Here is a 26890-nt window from a genome sequence, read left to right on the forward strand (position 1 = left end):
TTCAGCTCAGGTTGTGATCTCAGGGTCCTGGGATCAAGCCCCACATCAGGCTCCCTGCTCAGAGGAAACCTGCTTTTCCCTCTGCCCCTCCCCCTGCTTGTGCTCTACTTCTCTCAAATGAATAAATAAGTAAAATATTTTTTTTAAAAAGGAGTTTCTTTGCCTCCCACGCCGCAGCAGACAGGAGGCGTTCCCCTGCAATGACCAGGGATGCTAGCCTGCTGGGACATGGGGCAGAGTGGCCAGTGGAGATGACCCTTGGGTTAGCATCTCAGCTATGCCACTCACCAGCCACTGTGGGATGCTGGGCACAAAGCGACTACACCTCTCTGCCTCAGTTCCTTCACCTGTAAAATGGGGACAAAAAGCATGTCTGTCTCATTGGGTTGTTGGGGAACATCATTAGCCTCCAATCCAGCAGTTCTCCAAGTGTGAGCCCGGAGCCCTGGACCTGGAACTACTTTCATGATAAAACTGAGACAGGATTTGCCCTTCGCCCTTATTTGTTTCAAGAGTACAGTGTTTTCTGAGGTTGTGTAACATACCCACAGTTATCTCAAAGGAGCATTAAAATACTCCTTTCCTTTCTTTGCGCGTATCCATGGAAGGCTGGATTTTTCAAGACCTAACCAAAACAATATATCGCAACAGGCTGAATGCAGGGGTGGATATGTGAATTCAGCTGTCCTATATTAAACTGGACATTAGAGAGATTGGCAAACTTGCAAAACAGTACAGCTCTTCTCACTGATTTTATTTTGTTTTGGGGAAAATATACTTATATTTTATTCTTAAAAATATGCAGTAACAAGTAGGTTTGTTATTACTATTTTTAAATGAATTAATGTGTTTTAAATGTCCCAGTTTTCTGACATGTTAGCTATCACTAGATCAAATCAACATAAATGAATCTATTGGGGGTCCTCAAGAGTTAAGAGTCTAAAGGGACTTTGGGAGGCACCTGGGTGGTTCAGTCAGTGAAGCGTCTGCCTTCGGCTGAGGTCATGATCCCGGGTCCTGCAATCAAGTCCCATGTTGGGCTCCACACTCAGCAGGGAGTCTGCTTCCCCCTCTTCCTCTGCTGCTCCTCCTCTCTTGCTCACTCTGTCTCTCAAATTTTAAAAAAATCTTTAAAAAATAATAATAAAAGGACTTTGGTACCAGAATGTTTAAGAACCAGTGCTGTTGCCTGACACTGGCCTCGGGGCCTTCTTCGCTTCTGCAGAGCACCCTGCAGTGAAGCCAGGCCCTGTGTGGATTAAGGAGATCCAGATTCAATCAAGCAGATGCCACAAAATCAAATAGAAAGACAATAATGAAACTATTCTCCCTGCTTCTCCACTCAGAGATGATATACCCTGTGCAGTGGGCTACGAGAATCTGCTCTTCCCTCAGTGAGACGTGATGCCCACAGGCTTCCCAGAACCTGTGTGTTCGGAGCTTCAGTCATTCGCTCATTTGTACCACAAATGTCTGTTGAAGCCTTACTGCTTCCCAAGCTCTGTTCTACGTCTAGGGACACAGGCGGGAACAAGGAATGCAGAAAGCCCTGACCCCAAGGAGCTGATGTTCTAGTTGGGCAGGCAGGTGATAAAACCCCAAAGACAAATAAATTAGGGGGTGAGAAATACCGTTGAGAAACGACGTGAGGAGAAGAAGGAGCACCAGCCCAGGGAGAGAACATTTTAACAGGATGGTTAGGGATGTAACCCCGTAAGGTAATATTTGAGCAAATGCCTGGACAAGATGAGGAAAGAATCCATGCAGGTGTCCAAGGAAGTGGATCCTTCAGAGGGAATAGCAAGAGCCAAGGCCCTGAGGCACAAATGAGCTTTAGGCCTGGAGAACGGCAAGAGGCCACTGTAGCTGTAGGGGAACAGACAGAGGCAAAGAGAGGGAGCTGAGGTCAGGGAAGGGGCAGAAGAGGGATCCCGTGGGACCTTGAGGGCCATGCCAAGGACTCTGGAATTTAGTTTGAATGTGACGCCCTTTGAAGGGTTTGTTGTTTGTTTTTTTTGCTATTTAAGATTTTGTTTATTTATTCATGAGAGACACAGAGAGAGAGGCAGAGACATAGGCAGAGGGAGAGGCAGGCTCCCCACTGAGCAGGGAGCCTGATGCGGGACTTGATCCCAGGACCCCGGGATCACCACCTGAGCCAAAGGCAGACACTCAACCACTGAGCCACCCAGGCGTCCCACCATTGAAGGGTTTTGAGCAGAACTGTGACTTGATGGGATCTGTGGTTTAGCAGATGGCTTTGGCTACTGCAGCACAAGACCGGGCAGGGCGAGAAGGGGGCTCCAGCAGGGTCCGGGTAAGAGACGGGGGTGGCTGGGACCAAGCCGGTCACAGTGACGTGTGGGAAGTGCTCAGTCCTGAGTCCCTTCTGAAGGGAGAACCACCGTGATAGACGGTCAGTGGCAGTGAGCGGGGACAAAGAGCTCCCAGGTGTGTGGCCTGACCATCCGGCATTGACCAGAACGCTGGGAGAGAAGCGGGTTCGGGGACAGAGCCAGAGCCCTGCTCAAAATGCCTGTTTGGCACTGAACAAATTGACCTGAAGGAAAATAGGGAGTTTGTGACCACACAAACAATACCTAACAATGACAAAACGTGGGAAAGAGGCACACAGACAACTAGAATTTAGAAGGTGTCATGAAAAGCAAGGACCCCTTTTTGTTTTCCCAAAATCCTGGCTTGTGAAATGGAGTAGTTTCTTCCAGGAAAGACAGATTTTCCAGAGGCTTCTACCTCATTTTTCACTGACCTTTCCGAATTGCTCTGGCAAACGTTGTTTATTGTCATTGGCCCCTTCCCGCAGCCCAGGCCATCGTTGCTAATGGATGTGTGTCGTGCCCAGCTGACCCCTCTGTGCAGTATCAGCGTCCTTCCCTGAGCTCGTCACTGGAGTCTTGGAGGGGCCTTGGCATTTTCCAAGGCGGCATCGCTGCTGGTTTCTAGAGCCCATTTTCATGTCTCTGGGAACCTGTGTTTTCACCCCCGCACCGCCACCACCTGAAAAAGGAAGCAGGTTATATTTTGAGAACTCTCAGAGCTCCTTTTTTTGGAGTGCTTACTCTGTGCCAGACATGATCTCATTTGCTGTTGTTCCCATTTTATAGATGGTGTCACTGAGGCTTAGGGAGCCTGCTCACGTGCCCGAGGAGACAGGGCTCAAAGCCTGGCCCTCTGACTCTGGAAACCAAGCCCTTCAGAGCCACCCACACCCCCTCTGCATTACTGGGGTTCTCAACCCAGGCACCACTGCCACCAGAGAGTAGGAGCCTCCTCCCTGGTAGGGGCCATCCTGTGCACTGTAGGGCAGTTAGCACATCCCTGGTCTCCCCCCACTAGATGCCAGTAGCACCCTCTCTGCTGGCTGGGACAACCAAAAATGTCTCCAGACACAGCCCCCAATGTCCCCTAGGGAGCACCCACCTCAGTTGGCCTGACACATGTTAGGTGTACTCTGCATACAGGCTCTGGGGTGACATCTCTGCCACCTTCCCTGCCCACCCACCCCCCCAACAGCCAGCATTCCCGTCTGCAGACAGGCACTGTCATAGAAGTCTCTCTCAATAAAACATCGAGTTGCTGCGTCTCCAGTCCTCCTACCCTCCCAGGGAGGGAGAGAGGCTTAAAACACTGGCAAGGGGCAGCTTTGCACTGCGTGGCCTGTACGTCTCACCCACAGCCATTGCCCCGGCCACCCTGTCAGCAGCTGTGACTGTGTACCTGCTCCAGGCCAGGTCCTGGGCACGCACCACCATAGCACCCAGAAAAGGCCCCTGCATGGGGAGATGATGATACACAAGAAAGCAAACACACCCACAGGTGATTTAAAGAGTGCTGAGGCCACAGAGGAGACAAACAGCCTGGTGCAGAGGGACAGGGGCCTTGAAATAGGTCAATCAGGGAAAGCTCCTCAGAGGAGGTCCATCTGATCTGAGACATCACAGCGAGAAGGAGCCAGTCCATGTGAGAGGGAGAAGGCCTGTGTGTGAGGTGGAGGGAAGAGCAGGTGCAAATGCCCTGAGGTGGCAGTGAGCTGGGCATGTTTTAAGGAATAGGAGCCTGGAGTGGCCAGGACAGAGTGAGCAGAGGGGTGAGTGGTAGGAGGCGTGGGCAGAGGGAGCAGGACAGGTGGACAGGTCACTGAAGTGGGGGTAGTAGGAACAGTCTTGGGTTCAGAAGGGTCCTCCTGGCTGTTTGGGGGTGACTGGGTTACGGGAAGGCTAGAGGGGAGTCAGCAAGATCAGGGGAGGCCATTTCCACCACAAGCAAGGAAATGAGGATGAAGAAGCAAGACACATTTCTGTCACTTTTGAGACTTTGTCACCTGATGGTCTTGCCTTGTTTATTTGGATTCCTAAACACTAGATCTGTGGATTCAGGATGCAGAACTTTTTTATTTTTTTTACAATTTTTTAAAAGATTATTTATTTGAGAGAGAGAGAGTGTGCATGTGTGCAAGTGGGGGGAGAGGCAGAGGGAGACAGTCTTCAAGCAGATTCCCTGCGAGTGCAAAGCCTGACGCAGGGCTCTATCTCATGACCTGTGAGATCACAACCTGAGCCAAAACCAAGAGTCAGAACCGACTGAGCCACGCAGGTGCTCCCAGGTTGCAACATTTGAACAATGTTAGGGATCTTACAAAACTCCAACAGCTTTTCTGCCTTTGAGTCTCCTAGCTCAATATTCAAAACTCAAAGTCCCAGGGTAGATTCTGATTGGCCAAGCTCAGCCATACACTCACCCCTTAGGTGAGAAGGGTCACCTTGGTTGACAGTTGGGGCTTTTGTATTTGGGAAGAACCAGGAGTGCAGAGGCTGTGGCTTCTCAGGGGTTACCTGAAGGAAAGAGAGAGAGAGGGTGTGTGTGTGTGTGTGTGTTCATGCATGTGTGGCTCTGTTGGCTCCAAAACATTTGGTGGAAACTGCCAAATAAAACTGAATAAATATTTAGTGAACTATTTATATGTGAATGTAAATAACAAAACGTAGCATGATTCAACCAGTCAACTCTGGAATATTTCGACTCTTAGTTATTTATCCATTATCGCTAATGTAGGATGTGGGTGGAGATGGTGTGGGATAAATGTGTGTTGAGAGATGCCAGTGCCCTTAAAAACAGCCCTGCTGCTAGTTCCATCCAGATGGCCCATGATGGGGGGTTGAGAAGGTTCCCCATGGGCAGCGGGTGGAAGTCTCCCAGGTTGCCACTGGCTTGGCACTCAGGACGTGCCAGGTACTATTTCACGTTCCTTACCCGGTCGGTTCCTTCCCTCCACATGACAGCAGGCAGCGGCTCACAGTGATTGCCGCCCACCGAGGCACAGAGGAGTGAAGTCACTTGCCTGGGTTTCCACGATCGGGAGGTGACAGACCAGGAGAATCTGGCCACAGAGAGGCACTCTTGGCTGTTCCCCTGTATCGCCGCCTGCATGACCCAGAGGAGTAACTGGTGGCTGCCCTGATGTTCAGGACCACACCGGCCCCCATCCCGGCTAGACCAGCTCCCCAGCACAGGGAGGTGCCCCCAGGATTCCTGTTAGCTTCCAGTTGTGGACACCCTCCATCTCCCTTGTATCTAAGATGATCCCTCCATCTGCCCTCCTGCGTCAGATTTATTACCGGCTAATCTGAGTCTCCAGTCACTGCAAGACCCAGCTTTTATAGACCACAAATGTGATTATTATGAGGCAATTTCAGTTAGATTCAGGGCTGGGAGAGATAACAGAAGGGTCTGGTCCTCTCATCAGACTCTGAATGGCTCCCCAGCAGCACTTTACTCAGACAAATGGAGGAGACAGCCAGGAGGGGAACAGGTGCACGGAGCTTCGCATCAAAGAGCTGCCTGCCTGGGCCTGCAGGACCGGGATGGGGGGAGGGGGTTCAAAAGGACTTGGGGGTTAACGGGCCTCTCAAAGTTGGAGGGTGGATTTTGACATCTGTCTCTGACTCAGATTTTTCCTTAAGATTTTATTTATTTATTCATGAGAGACACAGAGGGGCAGTCTCCATGCAGGGAGCCCGATGTGGGACTCGATCCCGGGACCCTAGGATCATGCCCTGGGCCGAAGGCAGACGCTCAACCGCTGAGCCACCCAGGCATCCTTTGACATCTGACTCTGTAGGAAGTCTATTAAATGAGGTATCAGTGGAGCAAGAAGTGGCTGGGCAGGGGGAACCCATTGGTCATAATGGAACCATCACTTGGCGGGCACATGTCATGTGCCGGGTGGAAGCAGTACAGGCATATCCCAGAGATACCGCGGGTTCAGCTCCAGACCACCACCATAAGGCAAATACCGCAATAAAGCTAGTCAAGTGAATTTTTTGGCTCCCCAGTGCATATTAAAGTTATGTTTGCATCATCTTGTGGTCTCTTAAGTGTGCAAGAGGATTATGTCTAAAAAAGCAATGTACATACCTTAATTTAAAAACACTTTATTGCTAAAAAAATGCTAACCATCCTCTGAGCTTCTGGTGAGTCATAATCACTGATCACAGATCACTGTAACAAATATAATAATAATGGAGAGGCTTGAAATATGGCAAGAATTACCAAAACATGACACAGAGACACAAAGTGAGCAAGTGCTACTGGAAAATGGGCACCAGTAGACTCACTGGACATAGGGCTCCCCGAGCCTTCAATTTGTAAAACATGCAATGTCTGGGAAGCTCAGGAGAGCGAAGCACGACAAGACGAGGTGTGCCCACTTATGTCTATTCTCAGAGCAACGCACGAGTTAGATACTGTCATCATCTCCTTTTTGTAAGTGGAGAAACCGAGGCATCAGGAGAGATTAAACTAGTTGCCCAAGGACACACAGCATTCAGTGTTGCAGCATATCTCCAAGGGCCCCTTTCATGTGGAGTGTTTTTGCCAGCGTCACCTGCTCTGGGACGTCTTCATCTTTTCTGTCATAATCACAATTTTTCATTTATTATCGGCGATCAAGCCGTCTGGCTGTAAATCAAGAGCTTCCCGCAGTGTGTGTGTCGACGTCGCCACGGTCAACTTTGTTTCTTCTCTGACTCCTACCTTCCCTTTGACTTTCCACTCCAGCTAGCTTTTCATTTCTTGTTGCACTTTCATCTCCGTTGGCTGGTTCTCCCCTCAACAATCCACTTCTGTATCCTGTCTTGTAGATTATCATCAGGAGACAAGGAGGCAACCCAGCCACAAGCCTTGTTGTCTGTGCGTGAACTGAGTAACAGATGCACGGGGATGGTCACCAATAGACTTTGCAAGAAGTGACGTGACAGGCCACTGATCCTTCTATGCATCTGTTATTTACACAGTGATGGGTGGACTGGAGAACCAGTAGCAAAATTTGTACTTTGTGCAATTACAGTTCATGTACCGTGGTAGCTACACTGGAACCACATTGTGGGAGACTGGTAGTCTTCAGCTAAACTGTAGAAACTAACATTTGTGCGTATTGAGACCATACAAAGCAAAGACTACCTGTGGCCAGTCAGCTGTTGTGTTCTTGTTTGTCATTGCTGGGCCAGCATTGGGTCACTCCTTTGCACGGCAGAACACCCTGGCTGCTGTGGCCCGTTTCAGAGTCTACTTCTGCATAACTGGCACCTCTTCCTCCAGGTGAAACACAGCCCTGTTTCAAATCCCTGAGGGATCCCTCACCCCACACAAGGAATTTTCCTCATAACGCCAAGGGTTGGAAAACCCTTCCTGCAAAGGGCCAGATAGTAAATATTTTGGACTCAGAGCCACATGGTCTCTGTCGCAACAGCTCCAGGCTGCCATTGTAGTGCGCATGCAGCCATAACGATACATAAGCAAGTGGGTGTGGCTTGGTTCCAATGAAAGTATTTGCAAAAACAGGTGGCAGCTCAGAGTTGGTCTGCCAAACCCTGCTCTCCGCTAAGCATCTCATCTTCTTTTTTTTGGGTCTTTTCATTGCAAGCACAAGAGTTCAACTCACATGAGATTACGTAAATAGCAACAACCAAAAGTGGAGTGATGGATTTATTGGGTTATGTAACTCAGACTTTCTCAACCTTGGCACAACTGACATTTGGAACCAGATGATTCTTTGTCCGGTGAGGTGGCGGTAGGGGCCGGGGTGGGGGGGTTGTCCTATGCATTATAGGATGTTTACTCACATCCGTAGCCTCTATCCACTAGATGCCACTGCTACCTCCCCACTCAGCTGTGACAATCAAAAATATCCCCATTGCCCAATGTCCTCAGATTAGGAATCACTAAGGGGACTGAAAATGCTAGCATGAGAGGTGGCTTCAGGTAAGAGTGGACCCAGGGACTCAAACTCGTATCTGGGACAGTATCTCTCTTTCTCTATTCATCTCTCTTTCCTTCCTCCCTCCCTCCCTCCTTCCCCACCCCCTTCACGGCTGCTTTGTTCCATGCTACTGCGTGTTCAAACAGACTCCCCTTATGGTGACCAGATGGCTGCCAGCAGCTTCAAGTTTGAATCCCATCACCTTTAAGCCCACTGGGAGAACTTCTCTTTTCCAGTAGCTCCCTAAAAATCCCAGGGCTCGCTCTCATTGGCCCAGCTTGGGTCACATGCCTGCCCTTGAACCAACGAGGGTAGCCAGGGGCACGTAGTGCTCCAATTGGTCCAGCTGAGATGATGCCTGCAGCCCCGGAGTCCGGAGATCGGCCCATGTGTACTTAAGTCAGGAAGTGGTGGTACCCAAAGGACCGCAGTCGGGAAGGAGGTAGCAGGTTAACAGAAGTCTCCAGCACCAGGTGTAAATTCCCCCCCTGCGCCTGGCACACGGGAGGCAGTGAGCGCTCGGTCCTTTCAGTTGATGCCAGCCTCCTCCCCACGGGCAGCGTCAGCTGGCACATTATCAGTGGCCTTTCCTGGCCTGGCATTTAATTCCTCTTAATCTGCCTGCCAAATTGCTCTACCCTCGCACCAGCCCTGGGGTTGCTACTCTTCCTTTCACCGCATCCCGGGCGCGAAAGCTCAGCGACCCTGGGCCCCAGCCACGACATGGGCTGTATTTTTAATCTTGATTTTAATTCCGGCTCATTCTCCTGGCTGTATCTCCCAGCCCCGGAGCCCCAGGGCCCACGCTAATTTGCTTCTCCCACCTCAACTGGTGCCGGAATAACCATTTTAAAAACTGCCTTGGGGAAATCTAATCAAATGAGAGCGAAATCTAATTTGGCACTAAAAGCCTTTGACTGAAGCCCTGTTTTCTGGGGTCTTGTGAAGCCTGAATAATAAACTCTTTTGGAATTTTTTTTTAAGGGTTGGGGGTTGGAGAGAGATGTGAAAGAGAGGATTCCTGCAAAGGAAATTGCCACAGACACTCTGACACCCGTGGCATTGGGCGATAATGGGCAGGGGTGGGCTTCCCGAGGCACCCCACATCCCACCCCACAAGAAAGAGTTATCCCACCGGCCAGGCTGAGAGCAAAACTCTTTAGCATTCCGACTGGCACAGTCATCGGGAGGGACCTTGGCCCAGATCTTCAGGGACAAACCATAGGCTCCCAAGCTGGATTTGAGGGACCCGGGAGAGAACCCAATTTTTCCAGCAGGGAATTCAGAGCACCTTTCCCCCTGGCTCTTGTATGCCCTTCTGCAAACCGAGGGAAGTTCTGTGCTTCTGAAATTACTTGTGGTCTTGGGGTACTTTCAGAATGTGTCCCAACTCCAGGAAAATGCAAAAGCTAATGTATAATATTTCAGGGGATGTGCAGACCCTTTTAAGGTTCCCTGCCATGCCTCTTGTTGCTTCTCCTCATGATCTCATCCCTCTATCCTATAACATCTTCCTCCCTCACTGGCCTCCTTATGGTCCTCAAAGGCCCCCAAGCTTATCCCTACCTCAGGACCTTTGCACTTGCTATTCCCTCTGTCTGGAGCAGTTTCCCTTGTATTCCTGTTCCTCTGACTCATTCTCATCACTGCTCAGCAGTCTTCCCTGATCACTCAACCCAGTGGCGCTCCAGGGGTCCACCTCTGGCCACTTAGTTGCAATGCTATCCTTTATTTCCTTCGTCACTATTTTTGCCAACACCACCACCCTTACTTGCCACGGTCCTCCACTGGAATGTCTGCTTCATGAGGGCAGGGACCCCGGTGGCCTCATTCACTGCTGTGTTGCCATTGCCTGGTATACCATCGGGGCATAATAAATAGTTGTTGATACATGAATCCACACATGCCCAAGGCAGTGTTACCCTATCCCGATTTTTACCACGCATGGGCACAATGATTTATTATTCCCTTAATATTCTTCCCCCAGTTGTTTTACTCACCTGGCCCTCCATCTCTTTTTGTAAATAAAGTTTTATTGGAACAGAGCCATGCCCACGTATTTATTATCTGTGACTGTTTTCTACAACTCTTGAGTACTTGCAGTAGAGACCATCTGGCCCACAAAGCCTACGGCATTTACCGTCTGGGCCTCCGCAGGAAATGTTTGCTGACCCCTGTCCTTTGTCATTCTTCTCCAAGGAGGGGGAGCAGGAGAGAGTGGAGAGAGGCCCGACGTGCTTCCAGAGTAGAGCTCCTTACTATGGGAAGACGCACCAAGCGTGAGGAATAAGGTCATTGATGTTTAGTAGATCTTATCTTCTGCACTGGACTTGACCTCAAGGGGCCTTTCTAGTCCTCCCTGTGCAGTTCTTGTAGGGAGGAACGTGCAGTACCAGGGCTTCTCACCTGCAGACTCCTGACATTCTACATGGGATGATGATTCTCTGCTGCGGGTGGTCCTGAGCCTTATAGGATGTTTAGCAGCATCCCTGGCCCCCACCCCCTGGATGCTGGCAGCACGTCCCACCTCAGTCTGTGACAAAACCAGAAGCCAGTCTGCAGACATTGCCAAGTGTCCCCTGAGGGGCAAAACCACCCCTGGTTGGGCATCACTGTTTCCAGGGGGCGGATGCAACAGTGTCTGACCATGTTCCTGGAGGAAGAATCAGGGCTCCCTCTGGCCAGGTGCTGGGACACCGCAGCCCCTGACTCCAGCCCACACCTCAGTCCTCGGGCCCAACCGGGGACCTGTTCCCGCTGTGTGAGCAGGCACCCAGCAGGCACTCAGCACCTAAATATTGGATGTCCCCAGAGACTCAGAGCCGGGGCAGCCACTCCCCCCATCCCTCATCCCCAGAATGCCAGGGATCTTTCTGGTTTTGCTTTGCCCTCACACGCAAAGGGAGGCCCCACCCTAGGCCTTACCCCGAAGCTGCTCAGGGCTCTCCCTTCCTATTTTCACCTCCTCTGGTGCCCAGATCCTTCTGGGAGGTGTTTCCTCAGCTGCAAGGGGAAGACTGGATGGACACGCTTCCCTTTGCCCCATGGCACAGGGATTCGGGAAAGGCTGCTTGGGTCCTAAAGAGGCTTCCAGCTCCCAGTCGGTGCCAGCCACCTGCCAGGTCTCCAGGAACCACCCCCCCACACACACACTTCCCCATGGAGAGCTCCTGCTGCATCCTCGCTCTCCCAGCTCAGGCCTCTCTTCTCTGGGAGCAAGAAGCTGAAGGCAGCTCCCCATGCTTTCTCGAAGGTTCCAGATAGAGGAACCCGTCTCATCCTCCACTGGCAGCAGAGCCCAGGCTCAGTCCACTCCTCCTCCTGCAGATGTTCAGCTCCCCTGTCTCCTCTCATCTTGGGCCCTGAACTGGTGCCCACTGAACGCTCACAGTTTGCCAGGCCCGGCGCGAAGCCCTCTGCTGGCGAGATCTCTCTCACTCCCTTCACCCATCTGGAACTCTCGCCTTCTCGCACTCTCAGCACCAGCTCCTGTGGGTCTCAGAGCCCCAGGGTCCTCATCCGAAGCAGAGAGCCAGCATGGGGCCTCCGTCTCTGGGAAAACGCTCACAGATGTTTCCATTTCTTAAAAATGGTCCTATAGGTGGTCATTATTAAAGATCACACTTGCGGGATCCCTGGGTGGCGCAGCGGTTTAGCGCCTGCCTTTGGTCCAGGGTGTGATCCTGGAGACCCGGGATCGAATCCCACATCGGGCTTCCGTTGCGTGGAGCCTGCTTCTCCCTCTGCCTATGTCTCTGCCCTCTCTCTCTCTCTCTCTCTCTCTCTCTCTCTCTCTCTGTGTGTGTGCCTATCATAAATAAATAAAAATTTAAAAAAAAAGATCACGCTTGGTGGGAAAGGAAAAGAACGAGAAAGTATCATAAAGAAGATCTTGCATGTTACCTCTTCACCCACATAGTTTGGGAGTAGATCCCCTTCGCGATGAATCAGGGTGATCTTTACATAAGCTCTGTTGCTGGTGTGAAACGTGCATGTGGAGATGCTCACTGCTCGTGAACGTCCAGGCCAGTGGGGTTTCGTGGGTGCTTCCAGCAGGAAATAGGGCAAGGCCGTCCCCCGAGAAGCACACCCATGGCCCTCGGTAACCACTGCTTGTTCTCCAGCACCAGAGATCTGTTTTGCCTCTTTCTGAACATCGTATAAGTGAGATCATGCAGCATTCTTTCATATCTGGTTTATCTCTCTTAACGTGATTAGGTGGCCGAGATGCATCTGTGTTATTGAACATGACACTGGTCCATTCTTTCTTGTCCAGGCGTGGTATTCCGCTACACAAATACCCAGCAGCGGAGCCAACCCCGTGCTTTGGTTGATGGACAGCTGGCGTGTTTCTAGTTATTTGCTATCACGAGCAGAGCTACTCTGAGCACGTCCTGCTCATGCCTGGTGAATGAATGGATGCCTTACCGCTGAGTAAATATAAATACCCAGGGAGGGTTCAGATCGCCCGTCGGAAGGCATGAGGGTGTCCAAGTTCAGCAGACACCGCTGGTCAGCCTCCCACGGGCGATGGACCAGGCTGCACGACCCCTGGCTGGGTGTAAAGTCCCAGTTAGTTGCTCCATGTCCCCAGCAACATTTGGTATCGCTCGTGTTCTGATGTTAGGCACTCCGGTCACCGTGTAGTAGAGAGAGTTCAAGGGGTCCGTCGGAAAGAATGGGAAAGAGTGGCGTTCTTATTTTTACGCACCTGCGTCGTAACTTAGCCGTGGCTTTGATTATGAAGGGAGGCCATGGACCATAGCACAAGAGAAGCTGTAATTTTGTCATCTGGAGAAATCACTGATACTGTGATATTCCATGGCAGTGTGGCAGATATCCCAAAATAAAATATTATCACTTACCATTGCTTTGAAATTACTCCTCTTCGCAGGGTACTATCTTTTTTAAAGGGTCATGTTACTACAGAGACAAGTTCTTTTAATGTTTAAGATAACTATACATCAAAATAATTTATTTTCTCTGAGATCCTATGTATTTTATGCACATAAAAACATTTGAGGGCAGCCCGGGTGGCTCAGTGGTTTAGCGCTGCCTTTGGCCCAGGGCGTGATCCTGGAGACCCAGGATCTCTCTCTCTCTCTCTCTCTCTCTCTCTCTCTCTCTCTCTGTCTCTCATGAATAAATAAATAAAATCTTAAAAAAAATTTGAGAAGCAGGTCGGGGGTCTTTTCAAAGGACTCCATGGCTCAGAGGGTAGCCCTGTTTCCACACCTTGGGGACACCACAGTGGTGGTCGGGTGACAGAGGAGACTTTTGCTCTCTGCTTTCTCACGTGGCCTCATGATCCTTCTCCCCCTCCAGCTTTCTTCGGGAAGTATCTGAACGAATACAATGGCTCCTATGTACCGCCTGGCTGGAAGGAGTGGGTCGGCCTCCTTAAAAACTCTCGTTTTTATAACTACACACTCTGTCGGAACGGGGTGAAGGAGAAGCACGGCTTTGACTACTCCAAGGTAAGTGCTGCCTGTCACCGGCCGGGGGTAGGGCGGCAGTTAGGAGCGTGACAAGGGAGCTTAACTACCTGGCTTCGGATGGTGACACTGATCTAAATGAGTGATCTTAAGCCAACTACGTGCATCTTCTTCCTATTTTCATCTCTCAAATTATAGTCTCTGTTTCTGAGAGCTTTGTTCACAATATGCTGAAACAGAATATTCTCACAGAAAATGCGAGAACAGTCCAGTTCAATGAATTTTCACCAACCAAACAGGCAAATGTCACCAGCACCTGCTAGTGTGCTAGGTCAAGAAGCACAGTTTCACTGCCTGCCCCCAAAGCCCCTCCTTCCACCAAACACCCTCCCATAGGGACAGCCATGGCTCAGACTTGCAGCATGACACACGAATTCTGTGTCCGGCCCCTTTTGCTTCACATCCATGTTGTCACATGGGGCTGTAGATCCTTCACTCTTGTGTAGCATTCCATTGTGTGATTAAGCCTCAACTTGTTTGTTTTCTATGTCATGGCTTTTCTTTTTTTTTTTTAATGTTTTATTTATTTATTTATTCATGAGAGACACAGAGAGGCAGAAACACAGGCAGAGGGAGAAGCAGGCTCCATACAGGAAGCCCGATGTGAGGCTCGATCCCAGGACCTTGGGATCACAACCTGAGCCAAGGGCAGATGCTCAACCACTGAGCCACCCAGGTGCCCCCATGTCATGGTTTTTCTAGTCCTGCTAATTTGTTTTATTTTTATTTTTTTTTTTTTAAATTTTTGTTTATTTATGATAGTCACAGAGAGAGAGAGGCAGAGACACAGGCAGAGGGAGAAGCAGGCTCCATGCACCGGGAGCCCGATGTGGGATTCGATCCTGGGTCTCCAGGATCGCGCCCTGGGCCAAAGGCAGGCGCCAAACCGCTGCGCCACCCAGGGATCCCTGCTAATTTGTTTTATATAAGATAGAGTGCACAGATCTTAAGTGGACAGCTCAGGGAATTTCCATATATGGGTATGCCACCCAGGTCAAGATACAAAGCATTTCCAGCCCCCAGAAGGCTCCCTTATATACCTATGCAGTCAAAACCCCCACTCCCGAGGTAACCTGTATTCCAACTTCCATCACCATGGATTGGTTTTGCCTGGATCATGTTGTGTGTGCTCTTTTGGGTCGAGCTTTTTTCACTCAGCCTGACACCTGTGAGAGCCATCCCTGTGTCTGCCCAAGTCAGCAGTGTCCCCTTCCTTATTGTGTAGCATTCTGTTATATAGATGGCAAGTAGGAATCCGTTCAACACCTGATGGACATTTTCGTTGTCTCCAGTTTGGGCCTGTTAAGAATCAGGCTGCTGTGAACATCATTACACGTGGCTTTGTGTAGACCTACATACTCTTTGCTTTTGGTTACATGCCTGGGAGTAGAATTGCTGGGACACAGGATACATTGCATGGTTGAACCAGTTTACATCCCCAGCCAGGAATGTTCTAATGTTCTAGTTCCTTCACATTCCCCATTAACACTGGTATTGTCTTTTTTATTGGGCTGTTTTACTGGGGTATAGTGGTATTTCATTGTGGTTTTATTAGAAAGGTTTTTAATGATCACGTAAGTTAATACATGTAGAGCATCAGAAGAGCCCCTTCTACACAGCAATACCCAATACACAGGAGTTCAGATCAGGACAGCAAACTTTTCTCTAGAGAAGACCCTGTACTAAATATTTTAGGCTTTATAAGCCATACAGTCAGTCTCTGTTGCAACTACGTAAGTCTGCTATTATAGTGTACTAGCCACCGCAGGTAATGTAAAAACAAATAAGCTTGACTAGTTCCAATAAAACTTTATTTATAAAAACAGGCAGTGGGCCTGGTTTGGCCAAGGGGCTATAGTTTTGCTGATTCCTGGCTTAAATGGGGAGGGGAAGGAGGACGAAGGAGGAGAGATTGACAGTGATGTCTCATCTAAACTGTCTATTAAAAAAAAAACCTGGAGACCAACAAATATTCCTGTCCCAACTAAATCTTCAAAGCAGCCTTCACATCCCCCATAGCTTTCTGGATCCATTCTTTCCCCATTCTTCCCTTCCCTCTCTCTTCTGCACTGTCACTGCCACTAGCCCAGGGCCTGGCGCCTGTCATACCCAGGGCTCTCTGGCTTAGAGTGCTGACTCCTCCCTAGTTCATCTCTCTCTGAATTGCTGCACAAGGTCCTCCCCACCCCGGGCAGATATCACTAGGGGCCAGGTAGTCACACACACACACAGAATAGCGAGCTCAGAGCAAGAGGGGACAGTCAGGAATAGTGGGGACTATGGAGCATGTATCTGTGTAGGAAGGGGCGGCCAATTCAGATCAGGCCTCTCAGTCCCGTGTGGAAAGGGGGCCCAAAATGGGCAGGTTTTCTGATTTTTTACCAGAAGCTACAAATTTGTGCATGTTTTCCTGTGAAACCTCCTGATTTTTTAAATTTTTTTTATAAATTTATTTTTTTATTGGTGTTCAATTTGCCGACATATAGAATAACACCCAGTGCTCATCCCATCAAGTGCCCCCCCTCAGTGCCCGTCACTCAGTCACCCCCACCCCCTGCCCACCTCCCCCCTCCTGATTTTTAAATATTGGCAAGTCACTCAGACTTTTCTAACATCCTGCATGAATCAAGTGTGCCTGACGGCCAGACCCAACCTGACCCATGGATGTACAGCCTTGTCGGCCCACCTGGTGTGCTGCCCGCTGCCAGCTGCCTGCTGCCCTCCAGGGACTGGATGCTGAAATTCTCTCTTGGGGTCAGAGGACTGGGGTTCAGAGCCCCACCTTGACACATATTATGTGCCCTTGCTTATGCTCCCTACTCCTGAGAGGCTCAATTCCCAAATCTGGAAAATAGGCATGCCACCGCTTACCTAATAATGTGCACATCTACTTACCGAGCACCTATGGTGGTCCAAGCAGCGGGGCTGGGTGTTTTGTTATGTGTGGCGTTTCTAGCCCTCCCAGCAATCGCATGCGTGAGTGGACTAGCTGGATCTGGTTACATTACTCATGAACAGCTCTTTATGGAGAGCCTGCTATGTGCCAGGCACTGTGCCAGGTGCTGCTATCCAAGGATGAACAAAAACAGACCCAGGTGCATGCAGTCTGGGATGTGGAGGTGTGTTATTAACTGTGAAGTGATGGCACATGATTAAAGCCGGAAGGCCACACCATGGTGTAGGAGCACAGGTGTGTGCACGCACAAACACATGGACATGTCAGCCCCGTCTCCTATTTCAGCATCCCCAGTATGAGCCAGTTCAACCAGACCAGCCTTGTTGCTTATTACAACCATCTCCATATCTTTACTAGTGCTCTCCTGCCCTGAACTGGATCAAGTCTTATCCATCTTCTCTTTCACAAATCCTTCCCCGAGTGCCCGAAACTACAGGACTTATCCTTTCTTGAATCAGACTGGCCTCTCTTGGTTGCTTGTGAACAGAAACCCATCTCAGAATGGCTCGACTGAAGAGGAAACCTGTCAGTTGATTTAACTGGTCCAGTAGTAATGGCATCAGATGTGGCTGGATCCAGGGGCTCAGACAAAATCTTTAGGGGGTGGTTTCTTCTCTAAGCTTGGTTTTCTTCTCCTCAGCACCATTTACAGCCTCTCTCCCTCCCCTCTCCCCTCCCTCCCCTCTCCCCTCCCTCCCCTCTCCCCTCCCTCCTTCCCCTTCCTTCCTCCCCTCCCTCTCCCCTTCCTTCCTCCCTCCTCCACTATCCCTATCCCACTCCACTTCTGGAAACACCAGTATGTCCGGCATCCCTCCCACCTGTGACAGGGGATGACCTGTGATGTGCCCCCTCACAGAGTCTGCCCAGTTCAGGCCCCCGAGGCAGAAGCCACACATGACATCACATGGGCAGCGCCCTCTGCCCCACTCTGGGTCCCACTCTGGGCCCCGCTCTGGGTCAGACAGGGGCAGGTCCCACTCTGCACAGACCAGGCCCCACTCTGCACAGACCAGGCCCCAATCTGTTCCCTGGCAAGTGAATTCCAGAGCCCTGGTGGGGGGATTTATAAGCTAATAACACAAACTGTAGTGTCTTGGAGCTGAACAGGCTGCTACTCCCCTCCCAGACTCAGCACAGGCTAATCCTCCAAAACCTAGAACACCCACTCGGGCCTTGTTAAGATTCGTCACCACGTCCACGCCCAGTCTCAGAGCAGCCCTGTAATCAAGTTACCCAGGGACACCAGAGTCCCTTTGGGGCTAAGGACGGGACATGCAGCCGCTGCTCTTTCACCCTGTTTCCTGCCACAGACGCATCCCCACTGTGAATGAGAGGAGCCCCAGGGGAAGATTCCCGGGCCCCCTGGGAGCGGAGGCCTGGGAACAGAGGGCTGGGGGCCCCCTGGGAGCCCGAGCTGGCTCGGGGCCAGGGCTGAGACCTGCGGTGAGCAGCAGGCAGTGGGGCCCGGGCGTCCGAGGGAGCGGTGCTCCAGCACTCTGAGGAGGGAGATGCCTCTACCGGGGGTTCTCTGCTGGCCTCAGTGGCTTCCCCAGGAGGCCCAGCTGGAGAAGAAGGGATGGTCCTTCCCTAGTTCCCCTCAAAAGGCCCACTGAGGGCTGTCCTGAGTCACTAATCTCAAGGCCAGATGCCCTGGAAAGCGTCCTGATGGCGAGGTGGACAGAGAGGCAGCAATGACGAGAGAGGAATGATGTAGCACCCGGGCGGAAAGCCAGAGCAGGCTGGAGAAGCCGGGACTGGCGGTGCAAGGGAGATAGGAACGGCTAGGCTTGGGTCCCGGAGGAGGCCCAGGTGCTGGGAAGGCCCTGAGAGATGGTGGTCTCTGTGAACGTGAACGTGACCACCCCTCAATCCGGCATCTGTGCTTCTCTGTTCTGGAGAAGCCTCCCTCATCTGCAGGAGAGGACCTGGCTCAGCTGTTGATAGCAGCTTTGCTTGTTAATTGAAAGAAATCGATGAAGGCCACCAATGCAGGAAACTATTAAATGACCACAAAGGATCCCTACCCTGGAAGGTTCTAGAAAAAGACAAGGGGGCTCATTTTGATATAAAGCCATCAAAAGGGCTTTGGACTTAGGACTTATGGCAAGAGCAGGTTGCAGAGAGAGCTCCTCCAGACCCCTGTTCAGATGTCACCTTCCTAGACCACGATGTGTCAAGGGCATCCCCACCTCAACTCTCCTCCCCACCCCCTCAGCTGGTCACCGCTGACGCACCACACCAGTGTGTAACCAGGTTCGCTTATTAATGTCTGTTTCCTCACGTTAGAATATGGACCCATGGGGATCCCTGGGTGGCTCAGAGGTTTAGCACTTGCCTTTGGCCCAGGGCACGATCCTGGAGCCCCGGGATTGAGTTCCACGTCGGGCTCCCAGCATGGAGCCTGCTCCCTCTGCCTGTGTCTCTGCTTTTCTCTCTCTATGTCTATCATAAATGGATAAACTCTTTTAAAAAAATATTAAAAAAAAAAAAAGAATACGGACCCATGAAGGCAGGAGTGTGGGTTTGTTGTGTTCACTGCTGTGTTTGTTGAGTGACTGAATAAACATGCATCATGTGATCTGATCAATGTAAAAAAGACGCATAAAGGGCACCTGGGTGGCTCAGTGGTTGAGTGTCTGCCTTTGGCTCAGGTTGTGATCCCAGGGTCCTGGAATCAAATCCTGTATCGGGCTCCCTGCTTCTTCTTCTGCCTGTGTCTCTGCCTGTCTGTGTGTCTCTCATGAATAAATAAATAAAATCTTAAAAAATAAAAAAAGATGCATAAAGCAGTACTACAACACGTGTAACAATGCAGCCGGGAAAATACTTCCTGGTAAAGGACAAAGGGGGCCAAGAGCAGAAGCAGGGGTGAGGAGTAATGAAAGGAAAGCACATTTGCTTCTACTGTTTTCATCTTCACATGGAAAACACAGGCGTGTGATTCTTAAGGAGTAACGAGTAGCACTTACCGAGATGTAACATGCTGCAGGTCTGTTGGAATCATTCTACCTGAATTAACCCGTGCATTTCTCACCATAGCCTACATGGTATATGCTCTTACTCTTCACCACCAGCACCTAAGGAAACTGAGGCACACAGAGGCTGAGGAGTGAGACCACACAGCTAGTAGGTGGTAAAGCAGGATTCAAACCCCGGGCCATCTGGCTTCCAAATCCATTCTCTGAACTAGGGCCCGTGGGCCAAGACCTGCCTGACCTGCCTGCCAAGGGTTTTTGTTGAAACTTTGAGCTTAGGAATGGTTTTTACATTTTTTAACTAGTTGAAAAAAAAAAAAAAAGAAGAACAGCTTTCGTGACAGGTGAAAAAAATGACATGAAATTTACAATTTAGCGGGGCCTCCAGTTTTAGCAGCACAGACATGGCCATTCATTTCCATGGTGGCTGCTTTCCCGTACAGAGACCGTGAGCAGTAGTTGCAACAGAGACATCTGGCTGCAGAGCCTCACATTTCCTAGCTGACCCTCTGCAGACAAGGTTTGTTGGTGCTTAGTGTGAACCACCATCTGCTCATTATTAATCTTGTTTCTGGGGGGAAAAGTGACAGAGCAGGCAAAAAATGCAAAGGCTTGAGGTCTAGCTGCGAGTGCATTGCTTGTTAGTTTTGTGATCTGTTTCCCCATCTGTGAAATGGGCACAGCGTCTACTTCCCAGAGTTGTCGTGAAGGTCCGTTGAGCAAACATATGACAATAATAAGAGCCAGTGTTCATTGTGGGTTTTCTCAGTGTCGGGCTCCTTGCCAAGTGCTTTCTTCACTCGTCAGATGCTGGCACCACCATCTGAAGAAGGGACTGTTACCAGGCCCATTTTTTAGATGCAGAGACTGAGGTGCAGAAAGCTGAGTGGTTGGCCCACAGATAGCGGGTGGAAAAGCTGGGGTGCAAACCCAGAGTTTCCGACTCCAGAGCCCTCAGTCTCATGAAATATGATTGCTCCTTAAAGCGATGAGAATCTCTCTTGAACACGAACTGCTGTAGAAGCCCCCACGGGTGCAGGATCAGTGTGATGATTCAGAATAAAAGTTAGACCTGCTGCCTGGGAAGCCAGCGGCTCAGAAAACCGTCTGTTACAGAGTGACTTCCAAGGGAAGAGAATATCAAGAGTGGGCTCGAGGGCTGCCCCCCTCCCTGCCCTCAAACCAGGTCTCAGGAGCGAAGCCATCGTTCTCGAGGCACAGCCCTGAAGCAGCTCATGTGGGCTTCCCAAGCAGAAAATTTAACTAGTCTTGGGAGCCAGGAGACTCCATGTTGGGGAGATGCCCTGAGAGATTTGGGGTGAGCTGGCTTATCAGACAAGAGGTAGAACCACTGGCTTCCATGGGGGCAGAAGTGTGAGGATCTCCCAGGAGGCACCCATGGGACACGTCTCTCCAGGCACCCAGGTCCAGGCAAGAAGAGGAGCTTTCCATCATGTCAGCCATGGTCCCCTCTCTTGTCCTTATAGGCTCTGTCCCTACCCCCAGCAGCCAGAGGTAATTCTGAGTGAGTGAAAACCTCCTGGCCCTCCCCGGTCCCCTGCCTTGTTACTGCTAATGAGAATGCTTGTCCCTACCCTGCTCAGGACTCTGATCACCATGGGGACATGGACCTGTGACCACAATCCGAGCCCTTAACAGGAAGCCGGGTGCCCTGGGAACAGGCACCCAGCAAGTATTTGTTAAGTGAGCACATAAATGAGAAATGGTGGCAAAGGCCAAGCCTGAAGAGCGAGGCAGGGCATGAGACAGGCCAGGCTGTCCTGTCGCCAAGCTCCCCAGGAGCGGCCCCACACCCACATGCTTCTTCAGCTAAATAACTAGTTGGAGAAAAGAGATGCTTTTGCCCAGAGCCGCAGATTAGCAATCCCCACAGATGCGCTGGGTTCTTCTTGGTTGGTTTGTTTGGTTTTTTCTTTTTAAGATTTTATTTATTTATTTGACAGAACAAAGCAGGGAGAGAGTCATGCAGAGAAAGGGAGAAGCAGGCTCCCAGCTGAGCAGGGATCAGGGATGGATCCCAGGACCCCAGGATCATGACCCAAGCTGAAAGCAGATGCTTAACCGACTGAGCCACCCAGGCACCCCCTTCTTGGTTTATTGATCACAGTCAGTTGGAGGTCACGACGGAGAGGGAAGGCGGGACACAGCTGTGGCTGCTCAGCTCCAGTTAGGGGGGAAGTCCCCAGAACCTGGCATCACCACTCACCTGCACAGGCTTGGTCAGGGGTGCACCAGGGGAAAGTCTAACACCTCACGTAGGGAGTGGGAATAGGCCTGGCATAGGGCTGAAGGGGGCAGAGAGGTGAGTTCCTCATTATCTATTAGCTGATCTCCAGGTTCTAGAAAATTCACCTTTTAGCCTGCTTGTTCCCCTCCACTATCTCACCAATGCTTCCTGTTAACAACGCACTTCCCTGAAAGTTTCCGACTGTCGGTTCATGGCTGACCCCAGGCACCCAGCTCAACTTGTCCAGAACTGGACTTAGCACTCCTGCCTTCACCCTGACTCCTCTTTGTCCCAGAACCCCATCTCTATAGCCTTCACCCAAACCAGAAACCAGGTGGCAGGGCGCGAGGGGGTAGGGGTGGGGGTGACCACCCCTCCTCCCCTACATGCAGCCAGTGCACACATCCTGTCTATAGAATCTGCTCCCACATGACAATCCCACTCCACCACCCTGGGCGAGGGGCCTCTGGATGCCTGGACTTGACTCGAGTGCTGTGGCCAGAGAGACAGCATGTCCCCATTGGTCAGCCTGGGGCTCACTGCCCGCCCCTAGAGTAAGGGCAGGGTCCCAATCCACATGGATGGTTGGGGGGAGTGGGTGTACAGCATGCCACATGTCACAGCAGACGCCCGTTGCGACCAGCGGAGGTTGGCAAAGGCTACGCCAGCGTAGGAGTGGCTTTGAGGAGGACCCAGAAGGGTGGGTGGCTCTCAGATATGTGGAAAACGTGCCACACCACCAAGACAGCCAGTGCTAGCTGACGTATCAAGAGCTGGCGACGTGCAGCGTACCCTGTCGAGAGCTTCACATCCCGTAGCACTTGAAACCCTCCTGCCAGCCTTGAGAGGCAGGCACGGTAATCACGCCACACACGCTTCTGAACACGTGATAGCACCGGCTAGAGGAGCCCCCGAGTCACCCTCCGGGGTCCCCTGCCTGGCCCGCCCCCTCCGAGGGAGCTAGCCAGTCCCCTGCCAATTGCCACGGATGCCTTCATTCTGTTATTCCACATGCAGATCCCTCGAACAAGGTACGCCGCCCGGTGTGGTTCTCGCCTGTATCTAAATGGCGTGTCCTGCGTGTCCTCCTACAGCCTGCTTTCCTCACTCGGGGTCAGGTCTGCGAGGTTTGTCCATATGCAGGGGACAAACCTCGCAGGTTTGTTCTTTTTAGATACTGTATCATTGCATTGTACGTCTTTCCTGCAAATGGATGTTTATGGTGGCTTTTTTAAAAAGCATGTTTAATCGCAGCCAAGCAAGCATATAGTTCCAAAGCCAGGCAGTGAAGATGGGTTTATTCCAGAGGGCGGGAGCCCTCCGCCCCGTTCCCCACCGGCGGGGGGCAGCAGGTGTTCTGGGCTCTCAGTCACTTCCATAGTTGCCTCTGTCATTTTAAGAACCTTCCCTGCCCCCTTCAGGTCATGCTTCACAAGGGCAGCAGAAGCTCTTTGAGTCAAGTGACCTGTAATGGTTTTTTATGTAATAGGTTCTGCAGAACCCCCATATAAAACCTTTTTTTTTTACACTGCCCAAAATTAGTCATAAAAAGTATTCCAGGAAAATAATACAGAGTAGCAAGTGATTTTCTCCCCTTCTCTCCCTTTATCCCAGACCCCAGCTAGCACTCTGATATCTGTCCTTCCAGATTCTTCCTTGGTGCTCAAAAGCATATGAAGTTACGGGTTTGGCTTCTCCTCTCCACCCTGCCTCCCTCCCTCCTCCCCACAGAAGGACAGGACCTTCCTGGTTTGAAAGGAGCTCGCTCTTTCCCATAGCAGCATAACCTCGGTACAACTTCCCACCTCAGCAACTACAGATCTGCTTCCCAGTAATGTCTGCACAGCACTGCGTAGTTTGAAAGCAGCGTAAATTCATTAACCACATTCCTGTTGCTGGTCACTGTGATACATTTTTGCTTTGTAAAAACTGCAGGCCTGCCCGGGTGGTTCAGTTGGTGAAGCATCTGCCTTCAGCTCAGGGCATGATCTCAGGGTCCTCGGATCGAGTCCCTCATTGGGCTCCTTGCTCAGCGGGGAGCTTGCTTCTCCCTCTCCCTCCGCCTGCTGCTCCCCCTGCTTGTGCATGCGCTTGCTTGCACTCACACGCTCTCTCTCTCTCTCTCTCTCTCTCGCTCTCGCTCTCTCAAATAAATAAGGTATTTTAAAAAGAAAATCCTAAACGCCACTGAAGTGGCCATCCTCGTGCATCTGGTACAGTGCACAGGTGTCCCTGAAGGTGTCTTAGAAGCACGGGCACACCTGTCGTACCTGTCATGCAGTTCACTTCAGGGTAGAAGCTGTAGCCATTTCTTGACTTTTTCTTCTCTAAAATAATATCACATTTTGGAAGGGATCATTTTGGACAGAGCTGCTTCCCACGGAGCAGAAGGTAGATTTCAGGAGCTCCTTACCTTCTCGAGAGATTAGCAACGAAAGGCTTTTAGCAAGTTCAAGAAGAGTTTAGGCAGATCTCAGCTTCTTAGCTGAGCTTTTAAAGCCTTCAACTTCCGCTCATTCCTTTTCCCCCAGCTCCTCCCTCACCTGCCCGTCGTCTAAGTGGGTCTCACCTTTCCCGACATCCCCTGCTTGCACCTGTTTGTGCTGTTACTTCCCGCTGACATCCCTCAAACACACACATGCTCCTTTCCTGCCTCAGTCCCTGCATTTGTCCTTTCCTCTGCCTGGAACGCTTCCTCTAGACCAGTGATTTTCAGTCCTGGCTGCACATTGGAACCCCTGGGAGCTTTTAAAAAGCCCAATGCCAGGCGCCTGGGTGGCAGTTGGTTAAGCTGAAGGCAGCTCAGGTCATGATCCCAGGGTGCTGGAATCGAGCCCCATGTCGGGCTCCCTGCTCAGCAAGGAGCCTGCTTCTCCTTCTCCTTCTGCTGCTCCCTCCTGCCCATGTGCGTGCGCTCGCTCTCTCTCTCTCTCTCTCTCTCTCTCAAATAAATGAATAAAATCTTTAAAAAAATAAAATTAAGTTTAAAAAATGAAAAGCCCAGTGCCTGGGGAAAGCCACACACCAATTAAACCAGCATCTCTGGGAGAGGAGGCTCACACATGAGCAAAGCTCCCCCAAGGAATTTTAGCAGGCAGCTGAGGGTGGACTCCATTGATAAAGATCTTCCTGTGCCCGGCTCCTCATCACTCAGGACTCAGCCCAAATGTCACCTCCTCAAAGAGGCCCTCCCTGACTGCCCCAGCCTAAGTATGTCCCGGCTCCTTTGTCACAGTTTATTTCATTCATCTGTCACACATGGTCACTATCTGAATTCTGTGTTCACATGTCCGGCTGCCCTTGTCCCCGGAGCAGCATTCTGGGAATTTAGGACTGTCACCACCCTGTTCGAAGGTATTTCTGGAGCCTTGGGAAGCCTTCAAGTTTAGGAACCAAGACTCAGGAGGCCTGGCTGTGACACTTACCAGCTGTGTGACAATAGGCAATTCACTTAACTTCCCTATGCCTTAATCTCTTGTTCTGGAAAACAAGAATTCTCATCACACCTACTTTCTACAGTCATATAAGAATTAAATGAACTGATATAAGTAGACACAGAACTGTTCCTGGCATAGCATAAGCACTCAAAAGTGTGAACTAAGATTATTTTAGTATCTGTGATGAATGAATGACAAGTTGCAACTTTTCCCTGATCCTCCCTAACTCCCTCTGCTTATTTTTCTCCATTAGCACCATTCGACATTCCATGTTTTTCTTCCTCTTTTATTGCCAATCGGCTCCAGGAGGGCAGGGATTGTCTGTCTGAGTCACTGCTGTGCCCCAGCTCCTCACAAGTTCTCCTGTCTCTCCCTGCCCGCCCCCCCAGGACTACCTGACGGACCTCATCACCAATGACAGCGTGAGCTTCTTCCGCACGTCCAAGAAGATGTACCCACATAGGCCAGTCCTGATGGTCATCAGCCACGCGGCCCCCCACGGCCCGGAAGACTCCGCCCCCCAGTACTCAGGCCTCTTCCCCAACGCGTCTCAGCACATGTAAGCTTGGACACCCGGCCCGCAGAGCCACTGGGTGGCATGAAGGTGGGAGGGGCAGGCTTCAGGTTGGTAATGACAGTGACAAAGCTGTACCTTCTCTCTAATCCTCCTGGTTCAAAGAACCCAGAAACACATTGCTCCCCTGTGGGGACACTGGACACATATCCAACCAGCCTGGCTAACAGACCAAAGCAGGTGGCAAATGTTGTCAAGTCAGGACCCTTTTGTCCTCCAACACCCCTGGAGGTCTGTGCGTCGAACTGCATCGCAGTATAATGGTTTCCTTTGTAATCCTGTGTGTTTCATGTGATGGACTTTAAATCTTTTTTTTGAGAAGGGGTCGATAGCTTCATCAGGCTACAATCTATTCAGCAGCCTTTCCTGAGCTCTTGACTGTCCAGCAGGCTCCGAGCTGAGTCCTTACATTGCACCAAATCCCTAAATATTCACAACGACCCTCAAGGTGTATTTATCCATTCCTGCATAACAAATCATCCTGACACTGAGCCGCTAAAGACACAAATGTGTATTATGTCACAGGGTGTGTGAGTCAGGAACCTGGGAGTGGCCGGTCTGGAAGGTTCTAGCTCAGCGGTTCTAATCCAGGTGTCAGCTGGGGCTGCAGCCACCTGCCGCCAGCCCAGGGTTCACTCAACACGGCGGCTCCTCGACCAGCCAGCCTCTCCATAGTGTTGCTTGAGTGTCCTCACCACATGGCAACCAGCTGGCTTCCTCCAGAGCAAATGATCTAAGATAGAGGAGTGGATTGGGGGCCTGGGGTCGACACACACAGGTTGAGATGGAGTCTTCCGTGACCTAATCTAAAAGTGACACGCCATTGCGGTGCCGTATCCTATTGGTCACACAGACTGGTGCTGCCAGTGTGGGAGGGGCTACACGGGGTGTAATTCGCGGGAAGTGGGGGCCATCGAGAGCTATTGT

General features: G+C 50.9%; 1 protein-coding gene across 4 annotated transcripts in view; it reads left to right on the top strand.

The window, feature by feature from the left end:
* The window catches only part of SULF2 (sulfatase 2), a 117674-nt gene that overhangs the window by 64038 nt on the left and 26746 nt on the right, over nucleotides 1-26890 (top strand). For all 4 annotated transcript variants that reach the window (XM_055303349.1, XM_055303323.1, XM_055303333.1 and 1 more), the window contains exons 4-5: nucleotides 13604-13755; nucleotides 25779-25948. In XM_055303349.1, the coding sequence (XP_055159324.1) occupies nucleotides 13604-13755; nucleotides 25779-25948 (322 nt within the window). The remainder of the gene's footprint in view (nucleotides 1-13603; nucleotides 13756-25778; nucleotides 25949-26890) is intronic.

Source organism: Nyctereutes procyonoides, unplaced genomic scaffold (genome assembly GCF_905146905.1).
Source record: "Nyctereutes procyonoides isolate TBG_1078 unplaced genomic scaffold, NYPRO_anot_genome, whole genome shotgun sequence".
Classification (NCBI taxonomy): Eukaryota; Metazoa; Chordata; class Mammalia; order Carnivora; family Canidae; genus Nyctereutes; species Nyctereutes procyonoides.